At 41.2% G+C, this 24242-nt stretch overlaps 3 protein-coding genes across 6 annotated transcripts; all 3 read left to right on the forward strand.

Moving 5' to 3' along the window:
* Positions 1 to 2535: 2535 nt before the first annotated feature.
* Positions 2536 to 5480, forward strand: LOC128888467 (dehydrodolichyl diphosphate synthase complex subunit Nus1). Of its 2 annotated transcripts, XM_054145342.1 has the most exons (5): positions 2536 to 2659; positions 2745 to 3065; positions 3876 to 3995; positions 4079 to 4328; positions 4434 to 5480. In XM_054145342.1, the coding sequence occupies exons 2-5, from the start codon at positions 2771 to 2773 to the stop codon at positions 4522 to 4524; spliced, it is 756 nt and encodes a 251-aa protein (XP_054001317.1). In that variant the 5' UTR covers positions 2536 to 2659; positions 2745 to 2770; the 3' UTR covers positions 4525 to 5480. The 2 variants fall into 2 exon arrangements, with proteins under 2 accessions (XP_054001317.1, XP_054001316.1); XM_054145341.1 differs by lacking the exon at positions 2536 to 2659 and having other exon boundaries at positions 2666 to 3065.
* Positions 5481 to 7220: 1740 nt separating this feature from the next.
* Positions 7221 to 11485, forward strand: LOC128888955 (FMRFamide-related peptides-like). Of its 2 annotated transcripts, none has more exons than XM_054146186.1 (3): positions 7221 to 8099; positions 10388 to 10803; positions 11033 to 11485. In XM_054146186.1, the coding sequence occupies exons 1-3, from the start codon at positions 8097 to 8099 to the stop codon at positions 11235 to 11237; spliced, it is 624 nt and encodes a 207-aa protein (XP_054002161.1). In that variant the 5' UTR covers positions 7221 to 8096; the 3' UTR covers positions 11238 to 11485. The 2 variants fall into 2 exon arrangements, with proteins under 2 accessions (XP_054002161.1, XP_054002162.1); XM_054146187.1 differs by having other exon boundaries at positions 7294 to 8099; positions 10388 to 10794.
* Positions 11486 to 13301: 1816 nt separating this feature from the next.
* LOC128888325 (transient receptor potential protein) lies at positions 13302 to 24242 on the forward strand. Of its 2 annotated transcripts, none has more exons than XM_054145062.1 (18): positions 13302 to 14664; positions 16401 to 16623; positions 16996 to 17140; positions 17299 to 17394; positions 17636 to 17778; positions 18393 to 18594; positions 18684 to 18854; positions 18994 to 19228; positions 19439 to 19591; positions 19920 to 20065; positions 20295 to 20401; positions 20491 to 20624; positions 20809 to 20938; positions 21193 to 21388; positions 21470 to 21634; positions 21884 to 22106; positions 22231 to 22647; positions 22850 to 24242. In XM_054145062.1, exons 2-18 carry the CDS (start codon positions 16469 to 16471, stop codon positions 23467 to 23469), a joined length of 3438 nt encoding a protein of 1145 aa, XP_054001037.1. In that variant the 5' UTR covers positions 13302 to 14664; positions 16401 to 16468; the 3' UTR covers positions 23470 to 24242. The 2 variants fall into 2 exon arrangements, with proteins under 2 accessions (XP_054001037.1, XP_054001036.1); XM_054145061.1 differs by having other exon boundaries at positions 13302 to 14584.

Consider the following 24242-nt stretch of genomic DNA (forward strand, 5'->3'; position numbering starts at 1 on the left):
GCTGCACTCTCAAAGGGATTGTTAACAATTTCTTGGACAATAGCAACATCTTGTTCCTCCGACGTCTTGCGTTGCGGCCCATTGTAACGACGACGATCCGCCAGACCTTCCTCACCCATTTCTCGGTATCTTTTTACGTAATGCCTGACTGTTCTTTCTGATATTTTCAGTTCTGTCGCTATCTCAGCGGTCTTTTTCCCATCGATCGACAGCCTTATCACTTCGCCTTTCAAAAATTGCTTTCTTTCGTTCGACATGGCCGACAATCAATGAGACAAAGCAAGACAAAGTCAAATCTTTTTTTCGTCGTTTTCCGAACGACGTGTTTCTCGTAACGAAGTGAACCAAGGTACTTTGTTGGCGAAGAATCGCTAACACCAAAATCTTGGATAACCAGTTGGAGAGCGTGTTGTAGGAATATGTAGATTGATCTGCACTCTGATTGGCGAATTCAAATGTTTTAATTTTATTTCTTCAAAAGGCTTTGAACATCATTCTCATACATGGATATATTTATTTTAAAGGCAAATTGTGTAAAAAAAACACATGGCAATTTAAAATAAAAAGACGTCATTAAGTGTCTAGGGATTTTAGTACCAGTGGCGCCATCGGTGGCAAAATGTTGAAATCTGTAATGAAAATACTTCCCACTGTCGCCGCTAGATGGCGTCGCTAGTCAAAGTGTTTATAATTATTATTAACTTAAATAACTATTCATACAGATGATAAATTTGACATGTTTATTAATGTATTGTAGCATTATAATGTAAAAGATCGCATTAATTATACATTTATGAAAAAAAATAATTGATCAGAAGGTGTCGATGGCGCCATCTAGCAGAAATAGTGGGAACTATTTTCACTAAAAGCCTGGGTGTTCTGCCACCAATGGCGCTACTAGTAGTGTTACTAAAAACTGCTCATGAGCGGTAGACGTGGGTAGACGATATTTATTAAACAAAACGACTGCAATATTTTAACACATAACCCAATTATATTTGTTATTTTCAATTGATAACATTGGCTGTACCTTTATTAAAGTAATAACTTTATTAAAGTAATTAAATTACGACAGCGCAGTACATACATAAAATATGTATTTAATAAATAATTGTTTATCCTTTACAATATCCTGCTATAGACTTCAAAGTATAGTTAAATATAAGTAATAATATCGTAATGTAGCATAATGCCTTATGCTATGCTTGTAAAGTACATAAATATTATTGGTAGGAGAGTGCTCATAAAAGCTAAATAAAGATTAGTTAACTTTAATGTTTGTAATACGACTAGCAAAGTAATTCATTAAAAGTATAAAATTTGTATACTTTAGATTTTAAATGCATGGATAATTCCAGTTAAACTTTGCTAGAAATACCTATGGTCAACAAATTGTTACCTGTAAAGACATTTGTAGCAATTGATTTCCTGTTAGTCATAGATTGTGGTGACATTGAATATTTTATCTTATTTATATATGCCTATGTTTTAGATAGCCATTGTTATTATTTATCTACTTCGCAAGTGTTCCAGTTTACCTAATAACCTTTTATCGCTTAACTGTCTGACTTTTTACATAAAGCAACAGTGCCAAGGCAGTGCCGGCTTATTAAAGTAAGGGTACCAAGAAAAGAAAATGTTGATTACCTGAAGAAATGAGTAATAAATAATAAAAAAAAGCAGTTTTCAGCTTCTGTATGAAAACATGGAACATACATAATATAATATAATAGCTACATTGTGAGACATGTTACTTTAGGGTGGATAGTTGTTACCATTTCTTATGTTTCATAATATAAAAAAATCGACTCTTAAAAAGTACAATTATATGTTAACAGAAAAAAGATTAACATAGTAAGAATATCAGTTTATAATATGTACAAGGTATAGATGTTAGGCCAATATTGAACAGGTTCGTACACAATGCAATTACGGCCTGTTTTTCCTACTGTTTAGATAAGCGTAAAAAACGTCGTTTTGAGTAAACTGATATGCATGTTCGATATCATGGTCGCACGACGTATGTGTACGTGTAAAGCAATTTATTTGTACAAGGTAATTTTTAACGATATAAAAACAAATGGTATAAAATCGAAATAGCACGAGGAAACAAGGAATAACAAACACAGTGTCTTCGCGATATTACGATAAAGGGATGTTCTTCTCTCACGACGTTCTCGAGGCTAATTTTAATTATTTCTAACTCAAGGAGAACTCAAGACCTTCGGGTTACCGATTTGGTTGAAACTTCGTATACTGTAGATTGAACTTATTTAAAGTAATCATACTTTTAATTTGAAAACGCGTATTGACGCATTTTATTACATAAAAAAGACACAAGAATAGATATTTACCATTATGTATACAAGAAATAGTAAACAAATTATTGAACGCTATATAAAGGGACGGACAAAATATTTTTTCTTGGAGTGGGTAATTTCGATAATTGTATATACTTTAAAATGTTCCCGTTGTCGTTTCCATAACTTTGCCTATAACGAAAGATAAAGCAGTTGATATGGCGTTAATATGGAGTTTAGTGTTCCTGGTGAACGAAAGAGTGCGTGCGTGCGTACGTCATTCACACCACACCATACTCAACGTAGGCAGGTGCACGTGAGGTGACCGTCTGCTAGACGAGTCAGCGGTCAGCGGTTAGGTATATAAGCTTCTTCGTGACATTACCCCGGGTAGTTCTGTAAAGTTCGTTTTTCTTGTAATCTACGTGTGATTATGTTACATAGATCGACCACGGTCGTAGGAAGACACTATGTTTACGGTATATCGCACGTTACTGATACTCATGCATTTTTTCTGCGATATATTTACCGCGGTTTATAACTGCTGTATGTTCCTGCATCGCAAGTGCACCGATATTTGGTACGGTGACAATCTGAGGACAGAAGTCGAACGGCTGGTGCGTGTTACGAGCAAAACGAAAAAGCTGCCGAGACATATAATGATTATTTTCGGCGCGAAGGAGGACACTATACTAGACTGCGTGCAAATAATCGGCTGGTGTATCACGTTGGGTATACCGTACATCACTTTCTGTGACATCAGTGGTAACGTTGATTTTTCTTTGTTTTCCTCCTTTGTAAACCTCTGTTACAACGCAGAGTCCAACTATGAATACTATGAAATCTAATGCTGACCAATGTGTGTTGTTAATGTGTCTATGTTAAACAGGTTTTATATTGTAACAAATGTTTCATATCGTTCACTGTATTTGCTATTGGAACATGATGGAATTGTATGTTTTCTAGTAAAGGTTCAAGGATTGCCGGTTTGAGTCATAATTTCAACAAATTCCTATTCGAAGAAATTTGAAACGATTAAGGTATTCTGTACTATTGTTCCATTGGAGAACCATCTTCTAAATCATGTCCTCCTCTACATTTATAGTAATTTTACTTAGAGAAGCGCATGTTTTTAATCATATACAAGTAATGTATTAACTAGGTTCATAGAAGATTCTGAATATAGCCTGTGCATAATGTGGCATTGGTTCATAGGTTTTAATTCATTTGTTTATATGAATATGAAACAACCTTTACTCTCAAGCTCGTAAAACAGGATGAGTGTGTTATGTATGTGTGATCTCAATAGCAAATATATTGACAGGAGTGTATGTTTATCATAGTCTTTGCAAAGCACAGTGGTGATATCATTAGTACAGTTTGAAGTGTTTTATGACATAACTTTGACTTTAGAGTCTTATAGATTATTGTTCTGATATAAGTAATAGCCATTTAATAAGTCCAATATGTATTCATACTGATAACATGCGTGGAAATACATCTTTTGTATTTCATTTACCCTAACCTCAACTTTAAAATATTCCTTAATGTTTTATTGTTTTGTTTTTATTGCAGGTTTCTTAGTAAGAAACGAAAGTTTTCTAAAATATGAAATTTCGAAAAGAAGGCCCGATGTTTTGGAGTATATCAGTTGGAGCAAACCGAACAGTGCGGTTATACAAAATGGAGTAAACGGTATTGTTTTGTAACAATAATATTTTTTAGTATTAAAATACAAGTATACCTTACATCCACTGACTATTATTCATAATTTTCAGGATCCAAGCCGAAAACGCGGATCTCGTTGTTATCCACTTCGAACGGGAAAGAAGAAATTGTATCGTTAACGAAGAAGTTAGCTGAAGCTGTCGTTACAGGGACGATTAAGTCAGAAGAGATAGATACTGAGTTACTGAATGAAAAATTAAATTCATTGGGGGTTCCTGACCCTGATATGGGGTTAATATACGGCCACGTTTTTTCTACGTACGGTGTTATGCCGTGGCAAACTCGAGTAACGGAATTTTTGTACGTTATTTGAGTACTTATATATTACTCTGTATAACAGAAATTGTTTAGGATTCGATGACACCAACGTTAAGCATTTAAAATCGATATTCTTTCTGTTTTCAGCACATTGCCTCTCTATGTCACTCTGTCGGCGAAGGATTTCACGCACCTGCTGGAACAGTATTCTAAATACGAACAACGACATGGAAAATAACTGTTGTTTTTATTTGTGTAAAGTTCTTATATTTCAAACGAAACAAAAAGAAAGCAAACAAAACAAGAGATTGTAAGAAGACTTACAAAGACTGAATTTAAAACAATTTACAGATACTATTTTATAAGTGGTTATCGTGTTAGTGAAATAATAAAGGAGAAAATCGCAGCATGCGCGACACAAGTGACGTTTACGATCCGATTTTAAATGGATGTCTGTAAGAAGAGTTAGCTTACGTTAAAAACATTCTTGTCGTCATTGAAAGAAGAGGATTCTACAGAACTTCGCGAACGTCATTTAATTGTGTAAAATAGGAGGAGAGGAAATACATACAGGAGCGTGGGACATTTTTGTTTTCTTCTTAACGAGGCTCTTTTTTTTTAAATTTATTTTTAATCTACTATAGTAATAGTACTTAAACACTATTTGGACGGTACTCTCGACAAATGCGAACAGAAAAATTTCATAAACAAATTACGAGAGTTTAAAGGAATAAAGTGTTATTTTCGACGCGATAAGTACAAATCTACGAATCCCACACGCGTAAATTATTAGATTAAACGTTGGTAGGTCGTACGTGTAGATTTTCCGTATCTAGCTTGTATCGTTATTCTCGTACACTTTCTTTGTATCGCCTAAAGAAGAATGGTCAGAAGTATCTATGCTCCTGTGAACGAACTCGCATATTTCGTTCGTATTATGGAATTAAAACGAAAGAGGACCCGAACTAATACCAAGAAAATTCCTGCATTTCTCTCTTACCACAGTCAGTAAAATAGCGACATTCCATGTACATAGATAGTTTACTCGTGAAATCTTAACGCACCTGAATATTTTGATATTAAAAGTGAGATTTACTTTGATCTGTATCATATGTTTTGTTACTTGGGAGAGGAGCGCCTATTGTGGACATTACAATTCCTAAAAAAAACCTAAATACAGTTCTCTTTTGCATATATGGCCCGCTGGTTGTTTATTTATTTCGCTCCTTGTTTTTTACAGGATCACTCGTAATTTGTAAGAGGATGCTGAGAGTGCTGATTAAAACTAATCGAACGGTTTGTAACTATTACCTTTGTTTTTATACCGACTCTACTCGATGCAATTTTTAAGACGTTAAGATGTGTTGATGATGGGTTCGAATGTCTGCAATTGTAGAGAGTGTTCGAGACACCCTCCGCCGGTTCATCGGCTTAGCAACGGATTATAGTCTTTCAGGGATGTCAGTCGAGCTCCCCCGTACACAAAGCATGCACAATGGTTGGTAGGCGACTCTGGGAAACCAAACATTTTTCAAGATAAAGTATACTATATTGTTCTACTTCTATGCGCTGCACACCTACGTGGGATAGCCGACAGCGGTGACAGGACGAATAAAAGTCAGCCAACATGCCGCAGAAGAAGCACGGTCACCTCGAGTAGCGTTTAAATGATTCAAAGTTCTCGAATACAATTTAAAAAGTTATTAATCGCGAGAGATGAACGAATGTTTTAACGTTGATTTCTTTCTATCTGAACTCTACCGTCCGTCACGCCCGCTGCTTTTACGTGTTCGTTATATTGTTATCACCTCCATCGATAACACCCTCCTTTATACGACGGACTCTTTTGAGCTAGAGCGAGGAAAGAACCTCATTGTGCTCGAGTTATGCAACGAGTACGGCGGTTATTTCAATACGCCATGTCTGTAGTGTTATGTGACGCTGGAAAAATTCATCGTTACATTCCACGCATTTAATTTTAGCATAGCCATCTGAGCGTTTTTTTCGTCACGTTTCCTGGCCCTCTTCATTCCGCATTAGCATGCAAACGCGGGGTGAGAGACGACTACACCGGATTCTATTAAAGAAGTCAAATGAAAGGTTCGCGACACGAGGCGTTTATTATTCGGATAAAATGTTGGGTCCCTTTTTTCCAGCGATGGGAAACGGAGCGACCCAGATTCACCCCTGGAAAACAAACCTGTTGCGTCAGGTTTAACTAACTCGAGACTTCGTCCCCAATTCAGGACTCGATCTCAACGAAAAAATGCATAGCGTCCAACGTGACTCGATCTTAACTAGGAAAGTCGAATTTAGAGGATAGTACTGACGTTATTAATATTTCTAACATCGATTCGACGATGTCAGTGTTCTGGATCTGACGTCAGTACGGGAAACGAATTCGATGTTCTACGCGTTAATTTTCTTTGGCGATAACGACTCGCTCGAACGCTTCAACTACTCGCTGAACAATATTCGGTGACCGTTGTACGATTAGAAAATTTGCGATCGGTCTTCGAATAAATCGATAACTCTTAGATGCGTAGCTGAACGAAGGCTCTATCAGAAACGCATTATTCTTCTCTTATCGTTGCAATTATTTTGAGACAACCCGTTTCACGCGAACAATAATTCTGTCGATTTTGTTTACCGCAATGGTTACGCGTCGATCAGTGAATTCGCGAGCTGTCGCGTTAATGACTAATTGTGGTGTGAGAGTTTCTCGAGTCTACTTATTACACGTTATTATCTCCAATAAGCAGTATTTAAAAGCACTCACAGCATTGGTGAACGATAGGTTCGTGTATCGGCAAAGGTAACGATTTAAAAAAAGAGGTCTACTACGCTTACTAAAAATTGCTATTGCACGACACGTACGGAATGCATCATGCGCGGGATAAAAATAAAATTGTCTTCGATGCTTGTTACAGCGTAAAATGATATTTTATTAGGTATTCGTAAAGGTAAACGTACTTGTCTGAATTTTCAGAATCCTACTTTGTCCGAGCGAGGTCTTGAGGATCTTTGAATTGGGGTGGATGGGGACTTAAGGGATAGCGAAACGAATTTTACAGGCTTACTCGAGGATCCTTGAATAATTTTAATGTAAAATAATAGATACATAGAGACGTTGAAATTTCAAATACAGATCTTTAAATTGGGTTGGATTGGGGAGTGCAACTCGGTGCACGGTGGAATTAATTTTTGAGTCTAAAAAAAAAAAAAACAAAACAAAACAATACAATCAACTGCAAACGATATATGGTACCACAGTTGTCCTCGTACCCCATTGCATTGTTGGAAGCTGTCGCGATTCCTCGAGCGAGGATGCGTCGACGTAAACTGTCGCTTAATAATCACCCTCGTCGAGGATCCATCGCGATCCCTAAGATCGCTTACCAAGAGATCACGGTGAGGCGCCCGGGCGCTGATTCGTGACGATGATTATTATTCGCCCAGGCGTCATAAATAATAAAGGGAGGGGGGATTACGTAGGTCGGTGTAATTGAATCAAAATAATGTAGAGGTATCGTGTTGTAAGCTCGGCCAATCATAACTCAGGTGGCCATCTCGTCCTGCTCTGTGCTGTAGCAGAGAGGCAAGGGGGTGGGCGTCGAGGGTGTCTCTATATAAAGGGTGTCATCTCTAACCCAGGGACACTTGTTCCACCACCAACAGGCCGCAAACGTCGCCGACGTCGCGACGTCTCGTACCGCGCGGGATCTTCGTATTTTCTCACGAGTTTCTTCACCAGTTCGAAGTCGAGGAATCGGAAGTATCAGTCCGCACATCCCCCTCGATACTTACGACATGGTGAGTGGTTCTTCGACGTACGACGTCTCCTTCTCTGGTGAACGTTGTTTGTTTTCAGGGGCGTTTGGTTCTTTTTGTATAACTCGCTGTCAGTCGCGGTTCAGGGTACGTAGGACGATCAGTCATTGTTTTAGGTGGTTTTCGTACGGTATCGTTCTGTTTGAAGATCTGGATTTTATTTGGTGTTTACGTTAGTGGTTTACGTTAGTACCGAGTTTTTGGAGTTAGTTGGGTTCGAGTCTCGAGGATCTTTGATTGGAGTGGATGAACTTAAGGGATGGCGAAACGAATTTTTCAGGTTTACTCTTGCTCTCGAGGATCCTTGAATAATTTTAATATAAAATAATAGATACATAGAGATGGTCAAATTTCAAATTTAGATCTTTGAATTGGGGGTGGATAGGGAGTGTGACTTAAGGAATGGCGAAACGAATTTCTGAGGATTATTTTTGCTCTCGAGGATCCTTGAATAATTTTAATATAAAATAATAGATACATAGAGATGCTTAAATTTCAAATATAGATCTTTGAATTGGGGGTGGATGGGGAGTGTGACTCGGTGTACAGCGAAATTAATTTTTGAGTATCATTTTCTATCGAGTATTTCGATCGATATTTATAAAACTGGTGTGCGATAATAGGACGCGAGATTTTAACACGGAGCAATTTCACAACATTCGATAGAAATCAATGTTCCCAAAGGTCTTATCAGAAGTTCAAAGATGGAAATCTGAACAATGATATTTTTATTAACAGCTTCCAAAGCCTAACTTTACCTGGAATTTTGATTTTATTTAGTCAAAGAAGATTGTGCATCATTATTTTCTATTGTCCGCGATATATCCAGATATATCGTGTATGGAACAAACGTGAGAGAATACGAGGTGGTAAATCTATTTTCTTTCCAAGTTCAACGAATCATTACGTACGACAGGGGTTTCTACAGATCGCCCTCTCTTACCGTCCTTTTTTCCCCAGTCCTTTTCCTAATCGTGATCTACGCGTAACATTACAACGGCATGGCAAATTAATTTAAGGCAGGGCAAATTAATTTAATCCTTCCTTCCTGTCCGTATTGCGTTCTTCCATAATTTGATTTTTTAAATAAAATTTATTTTATATGTATTTATCTAATTACGATAATATATTTATCTAATTATGTGCTCTTAATTAATATAACAAATGCATGAAATCCGCATCCTGGTCATCAGTGTCATCGAAGTTACAGAACGGGGCAATTTTCTGCGATATCCCAATACGAATCGCTTCTAAAGATTCGAAGTAAAAAAAAACGATAACAAGCCTCCATCCATCGACGCAATTCTTATTCCGTTAATATCCTTTTTCTTTTGGGTCATAAATCTACTTTTTAGTAGAAACTGGTTCGTAGACGACACGACCGTTACGAAGGGTGCGCGCGTACGGGGTTAATTAAAGTAACGTAACGCAACATATTAATCTTGCTCGTTGTACAGGGCCGTTGCTAAACGTCCTCTTAAGGCAGTTAATAACACACCGATATTATTTACAGCGTTATCGCGACGGGTATCGAATAATCTCGAGGAAACCGCGGAATCTTTCAAATTCTCAAGGACACGAATAAGGAGTCAACAAGAACACGAATCTTAGAATGCAGGATTAGCTGCATTTATTGCTTTATTTACACTCGGGATTCCTACGCTGATGCAACCTTCGAGTTTACAAAGCTTTTCCTTTCGTTGCAATTTCAATTCTTATTCCTCGTAGATTTGTCACGTTAACAAACGTTACGAACGTCATAAAAATAGGCGTTTTAGTAGCAGGTATTGTATTATAGTACTCGCGACTCCCGCACTCGAAATAAGGAACGAAATGAGAACAGGAAACGTAGGGTACAGGATTGGTCGTGTAGATAAAGCGATCGACTGTGGATCCGAGGATCGTGGATTCGAATCTCCGTGCCTTATTCTTCGTTTAGATTCCCACAATATCAAGTATATCAAGTATATAAGTAGCGACCGCTCCCAACGGTCTACGCGCGCTCTGATTGGTCGGGTTTTTCTTTTAATATCTCCTTAACGAAGCTCCATCCGACATTTTTGCAAAGGAAATTGTCGTTCAGAATCGTCTCAGCTACCCCCCATTTCCGGCTCCTCCCCGACTTTTGGGACACCCTGTATAATAATAAATCCGATTACGACACTAGTGATTTGAAATAAAATTGTATGCCAAGAGGTTAATCGAGGAAGCTTATTAATAATTGACGAAGCGAGTATCAATCGTTGAACCACCAAATTTCCTTGTCGAAGAGTGCGTTATCGTCGCTCTACGTGCTGCCCTTCCTCTGCAACTGGTTCCTGGTGTCTTCCTCCATGCTAACGCCCCTGAGAGCCGACGGGAACCTGAGGATCTTCAAGGACGCGCCCAGCGACTTCGAGTACGTGCTGAAGAGGCACGGGAACAGCGGTCGTTCCGACGACGCCGACTCCAAGGAACGGCGAAGCAACGTTGGCTCGTCGTCTTTCATCAGATTCGGCCGTGGCGATTCCGAAGTGAACGCCGAGAAGCTCCTAGACGGCGAGGCCGACGACGGATCCAAGGTCAGCAGGTATCCGCGATGGAAGTCTCCGGACGTGGTCATCAGGTTCGGTCGATCCGGCTACAAGGCTGCCAATAGGGAGTTGAAGCGGGGAAGGAACGACCTGAACTTCATCAGGCAAGCATCGTTAGTGCTCACGAGTTCGCTGCTGAGAAGACATATCGAATTTGCATGAACATCCACGGTCTGGTTTCACGGATATCTCGCCTTTATTTTCCACCTAATGTAGCCTAAATTCGGTTCAATTTCACGTAGCATCGCGTACCGCCCCAATTTAATTGAAAGAGAAACGAATTGTCCTTGCGTTTTCAACCCTAAATCTCCTCGCCGTTTCTATTATCGATTTTCTCGACAGATACGGCAGGAACACGCAGATGTACCCCCTGGAGATCGACCTGACGGCGATGTGCTCCGACCTGATGCTGAACGACGAGCTGAAGTATCTCCGCCCCTACGAGGCGAGGTTGCTGCGTCTGTGCAACGTCCTCGACGACGTCGACGTCGAGCACAGGAACTCTCTGAGCTATCTGGAGAACCGACTCGACTCGAAGCACGAGTAAAGCCCTTGCCCGGGTCCATCGAGCGATCATCGTCAGGATTCGCGTCGACGGGCGTGCAGGAATCAAAACGGGAACGTCGAGGGGGGGAAGACACCTCGTCGCGCTCGATCCTGAAATTCCCGCGAACAACGTTATTATCGGCCGATCGTGTTATCGAGACCTTCATTTTCATTTAATCGAATCAGCCTCCCTTTTCCTCCAGTCAGCCGCGACGCAACGGACCGCTTCCTTCTTTTTTTTTTTTTTTTTTTTTTAAAGTAATTGAAATGCAAGAGTAACGAAACGCGATTGGCGACCGCCACGACTAAAGCCGCGAGCTCTTTGTTCGAGGCGATCCAGTAACGTGGTTACTCTTAATATTATTTTAACATTAAGCTATTCGAACTAGTAATTGCTCCCCCCCCCGCCCCGCCTCTCACCCCTCGAAGATAGACTTTTGATTCATTAAATCCAAAAAAGATACGTCGCTATCGTCGACGACGATCCTCTTCGTCGTTCCCATTTCGAGATCGCTGGATGCAAGAGGAAACAGGGCTGCAAACAAATGTCAATCTTCTGTAACCCTCAATAAAATCGACGAGTATGCCTCGCGATGAATATCTCTCTTCGGTTTTTTAGTTTCTTAACGAAACGTCCTGTCACCAATTTCTGGGTGACCACCTGACGATCAACGTGTTAAAGGATAAACGTATTTATTTTCTCGTCAGTCCCCCTCTCCGCACCCTTCAATTTACGATAAGAGTTAGTATCACGGTACTGAGCACCGTCTGTAACCTAAACGTCGTTCTTAAAGTGAATGTAAATTTAATACACGCGTATAAATTAAAGGAAAAGAAAAAAAAGCGTGGGTTGTTGTCTCTGCGCGTTCTATCCTTGACCATAAAAGAAACGCTCCGGTCCCAGGGTGAAACTGGGACAAACGAGAATTTACCTTTTTGCGACCGCGAGCACTCTAATTCTTACGTATCACTCCGCGTGTGTTTGCCTCTGTTTTATTTTACTGTGACAACCCTGTTTTTTTTTTTTTTTTTTTTTTTTTATTCTACTGGAATAAATGCAAAATTGAGGGTTCAGGAAACGGACCACCAAACGGAGAGAATCACCTCGGTCGGTCGTTGAATTGAGAATGAATCGTGTAGGGCAATTGTTTAAAATAAATACGTTCGAGCGGTAACGATCGAAGAGTATATTATACATAGTTTCGACTGAAAAATTTGTAAAGAAATTTTTGCTGTCTTTATAAAAATCCAACACACTATGAACCTACTCCTGGAGGAAGCTTTTTGTATAAAAGAAGGTTACTTCCAGAGTAGATGTTTTATAATTTATATCGTAACGAACTGCTAACAGCCGCGCTGCGGCTCGTTTCAGGTAACCGACCCACGAACTCGGCTGGTCGTAGTATTATTCATTAACGTGGAGCGTCTAAAAACGGTAGGGAAAAGGATACTTCCGGGTCCTTGTTGAAACAGAAAATAGCAGCCAACAAGTAACCTTAAAAATACGTTTTTACGTATATCATTTAGTTTTAATGTTTTACACCAGTTCTGTAATGATAAAGTACTGCAGGTAATTAACATAACAATTATGTCAAAATTACTTGCTATTTTTATTAGATTCTTAACGAGATATTTGTGTTATTATTCAACGAATGCTTGCGTTTTTAGATTGAACACATTTTTTACGGTAAGTTTGACACTACAGGTCTGTTAAATTTACAAAAAAAAGAAAATTGTTAAAGTTACCGTCATTTTGTGTTAATGTATTTAACGTAGAGCTTGTGTTATCGATTGTTAACACAAGTATGATAACAAGTATGATATCGTAGTATCGCGCCATCCATACTCAAGAATAAAGAGTCAAAGGAGAACACGTAACGTAAGGTACGGGATCGGTCATGTAGGTAAAGCGGTCGACTGTGGATCCGAGGATCGTGGGTTCAAATCCTCCGTGTTTCTTTGTTTCGTAATTGAAATAATTAATAATAAGTACTGGCATATTTCAACATCTACGAAACTGTAAGCAGAGAAAAAATAGTCCAATTTAAAGTTTTATTAGATTTTAATGATACTAGAGTAGCCAACCACCACGCGCTCTTAATATAAACAATTTCCAGCTTCGCTTTTCCCACAGAAAATTAAAAGAAACGACCCCGTTCCGTCCTCATTCTGTCTTTATCCCGTTTCCTCCTTAACGTCGTCATTCCTTCCCATCTGGCCAGAACCTCGTTGGACGGTCGTCAGAGACGTGACACGAGTATCACACCCTTCTGCATTAAATACAACGTACAACTGGCGAAAGAAAAATCGCAGAAAAACACCTATCCGTGGTTTGGCCAGGTAAACGAAGAAGAACGAGGTCTCCACGAGGGTGTTCCACCTCAGTCCGCCCTCGGTCGTCCATTAAATCCCGTGAGTTACGGTTGATTCTCGCCAGTGCTCAAGGGACTCGGTGGTCGCGTTCAACAAACAACGAGAAAAAATTGTAACATTGTTTTGTAGACAACGCTCGAAATTCATCTTTACAATGACTCGATCTATTAGGTAGACTGGAAAGTAACGTCGTTTCGTTTACATTAAATTCAAACGAATTTTCGATAAATTTCTATTTTTAAGCAATTATGTAATCGTCCTCGTTATCAACAGCCACCTAGTGTGCAAATTTTCGATGATCGATAAACATCAACGTGCTGTTGAGTGATAAACACGGATTTAAAATTGCAAAAACGACATTACTTTCCGGTCTACCCGATACAAGGCCTTAACGTTTTACGATAGAAATTTACATTTCTCGAAAGTTACTTATGCTGACGTAAATACTTATCCACGTAAAGCATGCATCCAAATTACTTTCCGATTATCGTACCGATACATCCGAATCGCTACGAATTCCTGATAGATGTAAACGTCGTCGAAGAGGTCTTAGAAAGTAACCCTGAAAAGAAGAAATAAATAAGAGAGCAAAGATACCAAGTACCCGCGTATGGGTCGGGTGAATTGACCTGATATTTCTTAGGGACGCGGATATCTTGCACGTGGATGCGCAATGTGATGGCCAGGACGGCAGCCAGGCAGACGGTCGGTTCACGAAGCGGTTCTCTTAGTACCGATGAGACCCACGTGTTTGTACTTAATCCCATGCCCCAGCTGACCGACGTCCTAAGGCTTCCCTAAACTATGTAGAGCTGGTGAACGCACGGCTTTTCTCTTTATTCTTATCCAGCGTTACACAAAGTTTCGCCGTTCCCTGACGAACGGAGTGCCAGGAGTAACGAGGTCCCTGGTTCGTTCCCGTGTCGCCTGTACGGACAGTGCCATGGGTTCCCGTTGATCGACACCTTGGACCAGGTATGGTTTTGTGTTGGTGCGGTTGGAAACTGGGTTTCGAGGCCAATACGTGTCATAGTCGACGAGGGTTGAGGGAGAAGGTTCGTTGAGTTCGTTGGAATAGAATTTTTATAAAGTTCTGTCTCCTTTTTTTTTTCTTCTTTTTTTTTCTTTTTTTATTAAAAAGCAAAGGGAACCGTGCGTAACAGTTTTTACTGGGAGTAGAATTTTGTTAAAATTCTGTCACTATTTTTTTTCTGAAGCAATAAAGCGCGTAACAGTTTTCATTGTTTTTGTTTGAGTGGCAAGAATAATTCCTTGAAATTGGGAGAGCGGCAGTGATTGTGCCGGAGAGTTCTTGAAATCTGTTCGGTTTCTGAAGGGTCGGTCTTTCGGTCGACCTGCATCACTCGACGTCTCGTCTCGAATTGGTTCGTAACGACGTAACTGATACTATATACTACGTTGACGTGCAAACTATTCTTCAGCGAGGTACTAACTGGAAACTGTTGAAATTTTAGACAGCAATTGATAAGTATGTCTAATCGAATTAATGTTATTCCTTTTTTTTTTTTCTGATTACGTTTGGCAACTACTCGAAGGCGCATTCGTTTATTTCATGCAAATCCGACTTCAAGTATTCGTTTAAAACGTATCGCCGCAACAGTCGGGAAGTATGTTAATCGCGGCGCTCGGATTAAATCCCTTTTCGATATCGAATTATGGATTTCGTTCGGGTAATATAGGACGATCGATCAGCATGACGTGGCTCCCGTTTAGGAGATTATCGTCGGATCATTGTAGACAAATCCTCCACTCTCGAGTCTGATCTCGAACTTTCCTTTCCTAGCTTTTCGAGTAACTAATTTCTATTATATTTGCAAACAGGGATTTCTTCTCGAACTTTTCGATCATTTATCGGAGTCTTAACTCTTCCTCTTAACTCAACACTGATCCTTCTATGGATTTATATATACAGGGTGTCCCAAAACTCGGGGAGGAGCCGGAAATGGGGGGTAGCTGAGACGATTCTGAACAACAATTTCCTTTGCAAAAAGGTCGGATGGGGCTTCGTTATGGAGATATTAAGCGAAAACCCCGACCAATCAGAGCGCGCGTAGACCGTTGGAGCGGCCGCGGTAGCGGTGGCTACGCGCTAGGTAGCCGCTCTCGTCCGCGAACAAGTGACTCGACGTGCATCGAAGGACATTGGACGCGACCGCTCAGCGCGTAGCCTTCGCTACCGCGGCCGCTCCAACGGTCTACGCGCGCTCTGATTGGTCGGGGTTTTCTCTTAATATCTCCTTAACGAAGCCCCATCCGACATTTTTGCAAAGGAAATTGTCGTTCAGAATCGTCTCAGCTACCCCCTATTTCCGGCTCCTCCCCGAGTTTTGGGACACCCTGTACATATATAATATTATACACTACTCTAAAATGAAAATCTGTTTTAAGCTACTCGACTCTAAGTCATCATTCGTCTCCGTTTGCATTTCATATTCTTTTTCCAATACATACTCCATTGCTTAAACATTCGGAACTTTCACCTTTAAACTTTCAACTTTGTCCAGGAAGAAAAATTTAAAAGAAACCCGATAGTTTCTCGACCTAACATTTTTTCCTTCCAACGATGGAGCTTATTTACACAATTCCCACACTGGCGACTCACGAGAGAATCCCTGCAGCTAATTAACCGCGCAACAATTGCCAATCAAACCTTTCCACGTCCTTTGGAGCTCGAAACGCACGAGAAAGGACTCGTGGGGCCTAACAGTAGAGGATTAGCGTCGTCCCACGCGTGGCTCAAGATTTTCGTGTCTCTGTTTGCCGTACGTAGGCGTTCCTGGGGATCGATGAACCAAGTTCACCCGAATATCTGGGCCCGTCGATAAACACAGTGGGAAAATGAATCCGTCCGAGTCGCAGCAAAATCTTCTGGCGAACGAGGCGAGGGCGCCGTCGGTGCAATCCTTAACCCCACCACAGGACTACGCTCTTGGCCCAGTTGAGAAGCACTTCCTGCTAAGCGCGGAACGAGGTGATTGTGCCACTGTCAAAAGGTAATCCTTCGTGCTGCCGCGGAAGATAAATCGTCCGCGAGATCGCGATAAATGATAGGCTAGGAACGATTCGCCGCTATCGAGAATTTTCTCTAAATTTTTCTTATCTTAATCGAATCTTTTATTTTCGATCGGAGTTTATTAAGTAGCTGCCGGAAGCACACTGCGGAGCATAGCATCATTACAAAGTAAATTTTTTTGTAGATTTGTAAATTTTGTACTATTCTATTGTACGTATCCTACTTGTATTTCGACTATCTTTTCTGTTTCGACTATTCTATTCTATAGAGACAACATTCCGAGTTCAACTTTCGTATTTCAAACGCGACCGTCCGTCTGTGTTTTGAAATATTTCATGACATTCTGAAACAGGTTACTGGAGGAGAACAAGGACCACCCAGAGCTGCTGAACATCAACTGCGTGGATCCCCTGGATCGATCAGCCCTGATCGCCGCCATCGAGAACGAAAACGTCGAGTTGATCAATTTGCTCCTCGAGCTCGGGATCCAAGTGAAGGTAAAAGTCTGGGTTTTTCTCATAAAATTAAAGTACACAAGAAGTAGTAAAGTATACAGAGACACATAGAGGTAGATTCCTAATAAATTATCCAACGTCAAGGCTAGGCATTTAAAAGCACAGCGGATTCCCCACATAATTCCTCCTTTTTCCCTTAGGATGCACTCTTACACGCCATAAAGGAGGAGTACGTGGAAGCTGTGGAGATCCTTTTGGAATGGGAGGAGAGGACACACACGCCCGGGCAACCTTACGTGAGTTCAACATGTTCATCGTAGCCTAATCCAACCACACTTTACACTAAGCATTCAAGAATATTTTCTAAAATTAACAAATTTTATTTTTTAAACCCTGTACAATTAAAGACTCCAGTAATTTTTTTGTTTTTCAAGAGTTTAATTATCGTCAGGAATTTTTGTTGTCAAGAATCGAAGCCTTCGCTCTTCAGGATGAGAATAGAAAGTTGTATGTCGATGGTTGACGATTTCTTTTCAGAGTTGGGAAGCCGTCGACAGGTCATCGTCGAACTTCACCCCAGACATAACACCGCTGATTTTGGCCGCACACAAAAACAACTACGAGATCTTGAAGATACTCCTCGACCGTGGCGCGACGCTCCCTACTCCCCATGACGCCAGGTACAAACAGAAAGAAAGATCAACCCGGGGCCGGACGTCCTAGGCAGCCATCTTAAGAGTGGATGTTGGAGGATGTTTAAAATAAGCCATTTCTTTGCGAATTTTTTTAAAAATAACGCACAAATAATTTCTTTCGATACAATATGATACACGGAGAGTCAAATGAGTAAGGCCTCAACCCTCGAGAGGCCTAGAACTAACGAAAATAAATTACTTAAAGATTCTAGATACCTAGAATACCTATTATATACCTAATTCTAGATACCTAGAATCTTTCCTAAAAAAAAATCGAACAAAATTCGTCGAGGTTTCGCCAAGATACACATGTGACGCATCGTCTGTAACACGCTATAAACGTTGTCACGTGTGCAGGAACGGTTATCTAAAACGGCGTTAACTCGAAAACCTTAAATCGAAGTCGACCGGTTGTCCCAAGTTATTGGGCTTCATGTCAATACTCGTTCCTCGCTCACCGCTCGTTTATTCGATTAAGAATGCTAATTATGTTATTGCAAAACCAGCACGTGCTCGCATTGGCTCTGTCAATAATAATAGAATCGTATCAATTGACACGTGTTCATTTGTCTTGTGCCAATATATAATTCTGCTCGTAGGTGCGGTTGCGACGAGTGCGTGACGTCCAGCGAGCAAGACTCCCTGAGGCACTCGCAAGCTCGAATAAACGCGTATCGCGCCCTCACTTCGCCATCTTTGATCGCCCTGTCCTCGAGGGATCCTCTTCTTACGGCCTTCGAGCTGTCCTGGGAGCTACGACGACTCAGCAAAATGGAGCAGGAATTTCGATTCGAGTACAACGTATGTAACGAGGAGGATCGAAGCACGACCCCTTTTGATAAAGATCATTTTTACGTGTTATTACATCGTTGTACGTTGTTCGCGAGCAGGAGATGCGAGAGCAGACGCAAAATTTCGCCACTTCTCTGCTGGATCACGCGCGCACGTCCCTGGAACTGGAAGTGATGCTGAATTACAATCCGCACGGTGAGAACTGGGAACCGGGTGAGAGACAGACGTTGGACAGGCTCAAGCTGGCCATCAAGTACAAGCAGAAACAGGTGAAGTAACTCCTAGCTTCGTATTTCCTCTTCTTTGTTTTTTTTTTTTTTTAAAGAGAATGGACGATCGTTTTAGAAGGGTTTGCACTCTCTTGCAAAAGTTGTCGGTTCGACTCACAACGAATTATAAAATTGAAAGTTCGTAGCCCACCCGAACGTGCAACAACTGCTGGCTGCGATCTGGTACGACGGGTTGCCAGGCTTCAGAAGGAAAAGTATGATCGGACAGTTCATAGAAGTCGGGAAACTCGGCGCCATGTTTCCCGTATACAGCTCGATCTACATGCTCTCGCCTACCTCGCCTATGGGTCTGTTCATGAAGAAACCGTTCGTCAAGTTCATATGTCACTCATCCTCCTACGCTTTCTTCCTGAGTAAGCACCATCGTTTTACGGAATAATAAATCCCGCAACAAAAAAAAAAAAAAAAAAAAAAAAAAAATGATAAAAACGAATTCTTTGGAAGAAAAGAGTTTCTCTGTTAAGTTTTAGCAAAGGTTTCTTCGCGTGACGCACGCAAAAAGGAATCAGTTCCTGGTAATTGCATTCTAATAGAGATTCGAACGAATTATAAATTTGCGTTAGTGCTGCTGGGGATGGCGTCGCAACGCATCGAGTACCTGGCAATCGAGTTATTCGGGAACGCCTGGCTGCTGGACATATTAGCTGAGTGGAAGAGACGAGAACGTGGCTGCATTCCTGGCTTCGTCGAATCCGGTGTCATCATCTATGTTATCAGTAAATAGATCCGAATGAACCTGTAAAAATATTTTCAATCGATCATTTTCCTCTCGCGAAATACGTCGATCTAACACGCAGATGTACGATACTTTCTATTCGAACAAATTATTTTGTAAAATATATCGTGATCGATATATCAATGTTGAAAATATTATAACGAATATAATTTTCTTGAATGCTGCTTCTCCAATTAGCTCCAATTAGCTTGAAATGACTGGAACTGTTGTTTTTTTTTTATAAATCACACGAATGCTTCATTTTTATATGTCGCAAGAGAGAATTAATTCACCCGGTCGATGAATGTGACACGTGTTAATTTTGCAAGGTTTAGTCACGGGCGAGATGAGATCGTTATGGTCGGACGGGATCTTGGAATACGTATCCGATCTCTGGAACGTGGTGGACTTCATTCAGAACGTGTTTTACGTAATCTGGGTAGTGTTGAGGCTGACAGCGTGGATTATAGTTCAGGTGTGCTTCGTAATTCCTAATTTTATATGTAAAATATTTGCTTCGCTTCGTCCTTTACATAAATTCCTGTCATGGATTCCACTCTGTCTATCGTATGGATTTTCAATCGACGATTTGAAAAATCAAATGCGAAATCAATTCGTAGCATAGGAAACTTGAACTAATAATTATAGAAACGAATCAATCCAGAGATTTCGAAACGATCACTTTGAAACTGTATCCTCGACAGAGGGAGTACTGGAGTGGCGTGGATCCTTGGTATCCCAGAGATCAATGGCACGCCTTCGATCCCATGCTGCTTTCCGAAGGAGCCTTCGCCGCGGGAATGATTTTCAGGTAACTTTCTCTCGGCGTAAAATAAAAATATCCACTAATTAAATAGGCGATCACGAATCACTGTATCGAATCGAAGACGTTGTTTCCAGTTTTTTGAAGCTCGTTCACATATTCAGCGTGAATCCCCACCTCGGTCCACTCCAAATTTCCCTGGGGAGGATGATAATAGACATTATCAAGTTCTTCTTCATCTACACGCTGGTCCTGTTCGCCTTCGGTTGCGGTGAGTATATCCAGTCGACGTTCACTTATTCATCGTCCACGTTCCCACGGGTCCGTAGCGGCGTCTCTACACCCTGGAAGGCACGCTACCCTTCGCGAAAAACGCGTTTCCTTCTTTATTAAACGTAGCCCGTTGATTATTCATCGGTAGTATAGAGATTCAAGTCCGTTTACGCGAAACTCAGGAATGAATCAGCTGATGTGGTACTACGCGGACCTGGAGAAGATGAAGTGCTACAGCATAAAGGGCTTCCCCGATCTGCCCGACTTCGACAATCAGGAAAAAGCGTGCTCCATTTGGAGACGTTTCGCTAAGTACGTATCGGAAATTTAGAAGAGTATAGAAGGAGGAGCGAAAAGTGGTGCACTGTCTGTAAACTTATCCAATATGAAATATAGAATAAATACATTGTCAGATTTAATAAAAATAGGGGGTAGTTGATAGCTTTGTCTCGAACTCTCAAAAATTAGACGAACACCGCTTCTCACTTCTCTCCTTTAAAAAAATATGTTTCCCTAACGAAAAATACCAGCAGAACATTCTAAATTTTCTTTGCAAACACTTTCAGCTTATTCGAGACGTCGCAATCGCTTTTCTGGGCCAGTTTCGGTATGGTGGACCTGATGTCCTTCGACCTGACGGGAATAAAAAGCTTCACGAGGTTCTGGGCGCTGCTCATGTTCGGCTCCTACTCCGTGATCAATGTCATCGTTCTCCTCAACATGCTGATCGCTATGATGTCCAATTCCTATCAAATCATCTCGGTATAACAATCGGATATTTATTTTCAGCGGTTTATGCCATCCTTTAAAACATTCAACACGTTTTACCGGTGAAACTTTCAGGAAAGAGCCGATACGGAATGGAAGTTTGCCAGAAGCCACCTGTGGATGAGCTACTTCGAAGACGGTGACACGGTGCCACCTCCCTTCAATATGGTCCCGACCGGCAAAACGTTCACCAAAATCTTCTCTTGCGGAAAAACTGGCCGTCAGACGAGATCTCTGATCGTACGTGTTCCATTATTGATTCCTGTGAAGCAGAGGAAAATAAATAAAGAGTTTTATTTTACTATCGAGAGCTGCCCCTGTTAGTAGATTGCACCGCCAGCTGGCCTGTAGAGCGGTTGCCTGCTGCCAGGGGCAACGCTTCGTGCCTGGTAGCGAGCAACTCCAAACACAGATCGACCAGAACGAAAACCTAAAAACTTCGATTCAAGGTTTAGTATTACGATAAATGACTTTGTGAACAATTTCTAGAAAAAATCGAGGGAAAAGGCGCTGGCGAGGCACGACACGGTTATGCGACTTCTGATACGACGTTACGTGACCGCCGAGCAAAGGAAACGCGATGATTTTGGCATCACCGAGGACGATGTGATCGAGATAAGGCAGGACATCTCTACATTGCGATACGAGTTGATCGATATCCTACGGCAGAACGGAATGAGAACACCGCAGTTCGACAAACAGGAGGCGGCGCGTAGGTTTTCCATGATTTTCATTAACAAAGAATAGATATATTTTCATATATTTATTTAATTTAAAGAATAGATATATCCAAGACGTTAGAATCTATTTAATCGGGAAATCATTTCTTTCGTCAGTGTCTGGTAAGAAGGGTCGAGTGATGGAACGTCGCCTCCAGAAGGACTTCCAGATCGGTATAGTGGAGGGCATAGTGAACGCCGTGATCCAAAGCGAGAAAGAACCTAAAGACGTGTTCAGCCAGATCGCCAAGGCGATAGGTCGTAAGAGCAGCGGAAGCAAGAAGGATTGGAACGCCGTTGTCAGGAAGAACACCATCGTGAGGGATCCAATTGGTAGCACGAGCGAGGCGTCGATGAAACGACGCAGCATTCGTCGGCTACCTCATCAGGCCAATTCAGACCTAGCGTCGTTGGATCCTAATCGTCTGGTCGACTACAATCCAAACCTGACGGAAGTCTCGCCGACCACCAGGATCGCCTACGCGAAGTTCATGATGAGTCGAATGAAACCAGGGGCTGAGCAAGATGGCGAAGGTGATTACGCAACCATTCTAAATGATAATAAACTTAATTTTCTACTATTTTCTAGAAATCGATATCAACATTAATAATTGTCCTTGATATTGACTGGTCAACTTGCTTGTAGACAAGTGAATAATTTATTATTAAAAAAAAAAAAAAAAAAAAAAAAAATTAAGTGCTTCAATTATCGAATCAAATTTCTTTGACCTTGCAGAGGGCAAGGAAGAAGAGGGCGGCGAGCGTGCCACGAAAGTGAGCATTCAGGAACCGGATCGTCCTGTGCCAATGCTGAAGAAGAGCCTGCTGAAGTCGATGAGCGGTGGCAGCTTGGACAAAGGAGGCGAGAAGTCGGTGTCCATCGAAGTGAGGTCGCCCTCGCCGATACCCGAGGACCCTAGAGAGGACGACGCGACGAGGTCACCGCAGGGTAAGGCTGGCGCTGCCAAACCGAAGCCTGGACCTAGCCAGCCACCGAAGAAGGAGGATGAAGGGAAGAAAGAGGACGGGGACAAGAAGAAGGACGATGACGAGGCTAAGAAGAAGAAAGAGGAGGAGGAAAAGAAGAAAAAGGAGGAGGCGGAGAAGAAGAAGAAGGAAGAGGAGAAGAAAAAGAAGGAGGAGGAGGAGAAGAAGAAGAAGGAGGGCGGCGACAAGAAGGAGGGCGGCGACAAGAAGGAAGGTGGGGAGGAGAAGAAGGAAGGTAAAGAGGACAAGAAGAACTCCGGTGACCAAGCAGCCAAACCTCCACCTCCAGAAGATAACGTACCGGTTGCTACTACGAAACTGCGTGGAAAGTCAAAGGCTACCGGTCAAATCATGGGCGGATGGATCTGAACTCTCTACGTTGAATCGTTCATTACAAAACTGGTGTAAGATTTTTTTGTTTAAATACTCTCTATTCGTGAATTCTATTAAAAAGTAGATCTCAGAAAGAAAGAAATTATTCGAAATTTTATTCTTACTTCGATTTATTCAAAGAAATTAAAATTTGTTCAAAGACGTCGAAATTTGAGATCTTGGAACAAAGAGGAAGACTTGCACCGGCATCGTAACGAACGGTTTCTTATTTATCGATAGAAGGAAAACGTTGGCCGACTCGGTACCATGACTACGACGTTCGATATCGATCTAAAGAGCATGACACGCGACTACCCAAGTTTCGTACTTTCGTATTTTTTTGTAATACTACGCATTTCTACAACACGACCGATGCTAATCATAGCTTGACAGCAGATCACCCTAAGCCCTCGAGAATATTAAGCGTAGCTGTTTGAGATTTCCAAACGATCAATGCATGCCTCGCTAATAATAAAGGCAATTATCTTTCAGCGATAAGAAAGTATTGTATTCCTCTCGCGCTTATCGTTTTCTGTCTATTCTTTCTCTCGGTATACGTGATTAGTCCCGTCGTCGATCTCGTCGACGCAAGGTGATACTTTTGTGCACTGTTCTAGAGATAAATCACCATTCGTCCATCGATCCATCGATATATATTCATCTTTCTATTCGTATACACTTAGCACCGCTGCCAACGTTACGCGGACTCTGTCAGTTTCACGAAATTCCATTTAATCGATAGGAGCTTAAGAGTCGATCTTTTTTAAAAA

Source organism: Hylaeus anthracinus, unplaced genomic scaffold (genome assembly GCF_026225885.1).
Source record: "Hylaeus anthracinus isolate JK02 unplaced genomic scaffold, UHH_iyHylAnth1.0_haploid 11994, whole genome shotgun sequence".
Lineage (NCBI taxonomy): Eukaryota > Metazoa > Arthropoda > Insecta > Hymenoptera > Colletidae > Hylaeus > Hylaeus anthracinus.

What these genes read in the sequence shown, in the direction of transcription:
- LOC128888467 (XM_054145342.1), top strand. Translation starts at nt 2,771, where the DNA reads ATGTTTACGGTATATCGCACGTTACTGATACTCATGCATTTTTTCTGC. An exon ending in CACTTTCTGTGACATCAGTG is followed by an intron (nt 3,066 to 3,875) that starts GTAACGTTGATT and finishes TTTTTATTGCAG; the next exon opens with GTTTCTTAGTAAGAAACGAA. An exon ending in TATACAAAATGGAGTAAACG is followed by an intron (nt 3,996 to 4,078) that starts GTATTGTTTTGT and finishes CATAATTTTCAG; the next exon opens with GATCCAAGCCGAAAACGCGG.
- LOC128888325 (XM_054145062.1), top strand. Translation starts at nt 16,469, where the DNA reads ATGAATCCGTCCGAGTCGCAGCAAAATCTTCTGGCGAACGAGGCGAGG. An exon ending in CTCCTACGCTTTCTTCCTGA is followed by an intron (nt 19,229 to 19,438) that starts GTAAGCACCATC and finishes AATTTGCGTTAG; the next exon opens with TGCTGCTGGGGATGGCGTCG. An exon ending in TGTCATCATCTATGTTATCA is followed by an intron (nt 19,592 to 19,919) that starts GTAAATAGATCC and finishes TAATTTTGCAAG; the next exon opens with GTTTAGTCACGGGCGAGATG.
- LOC128888955 (XM_054146186.1), top strand. An exon ending in AACTTCATCAGGCAAGCATC is followed by an intron (nt 10,804 to 11,032) that starts GTTAGTGCTCAC and finishes TTTTCTCGACAG; the next exon opens with ATACGGCAGGAACACGCAGA.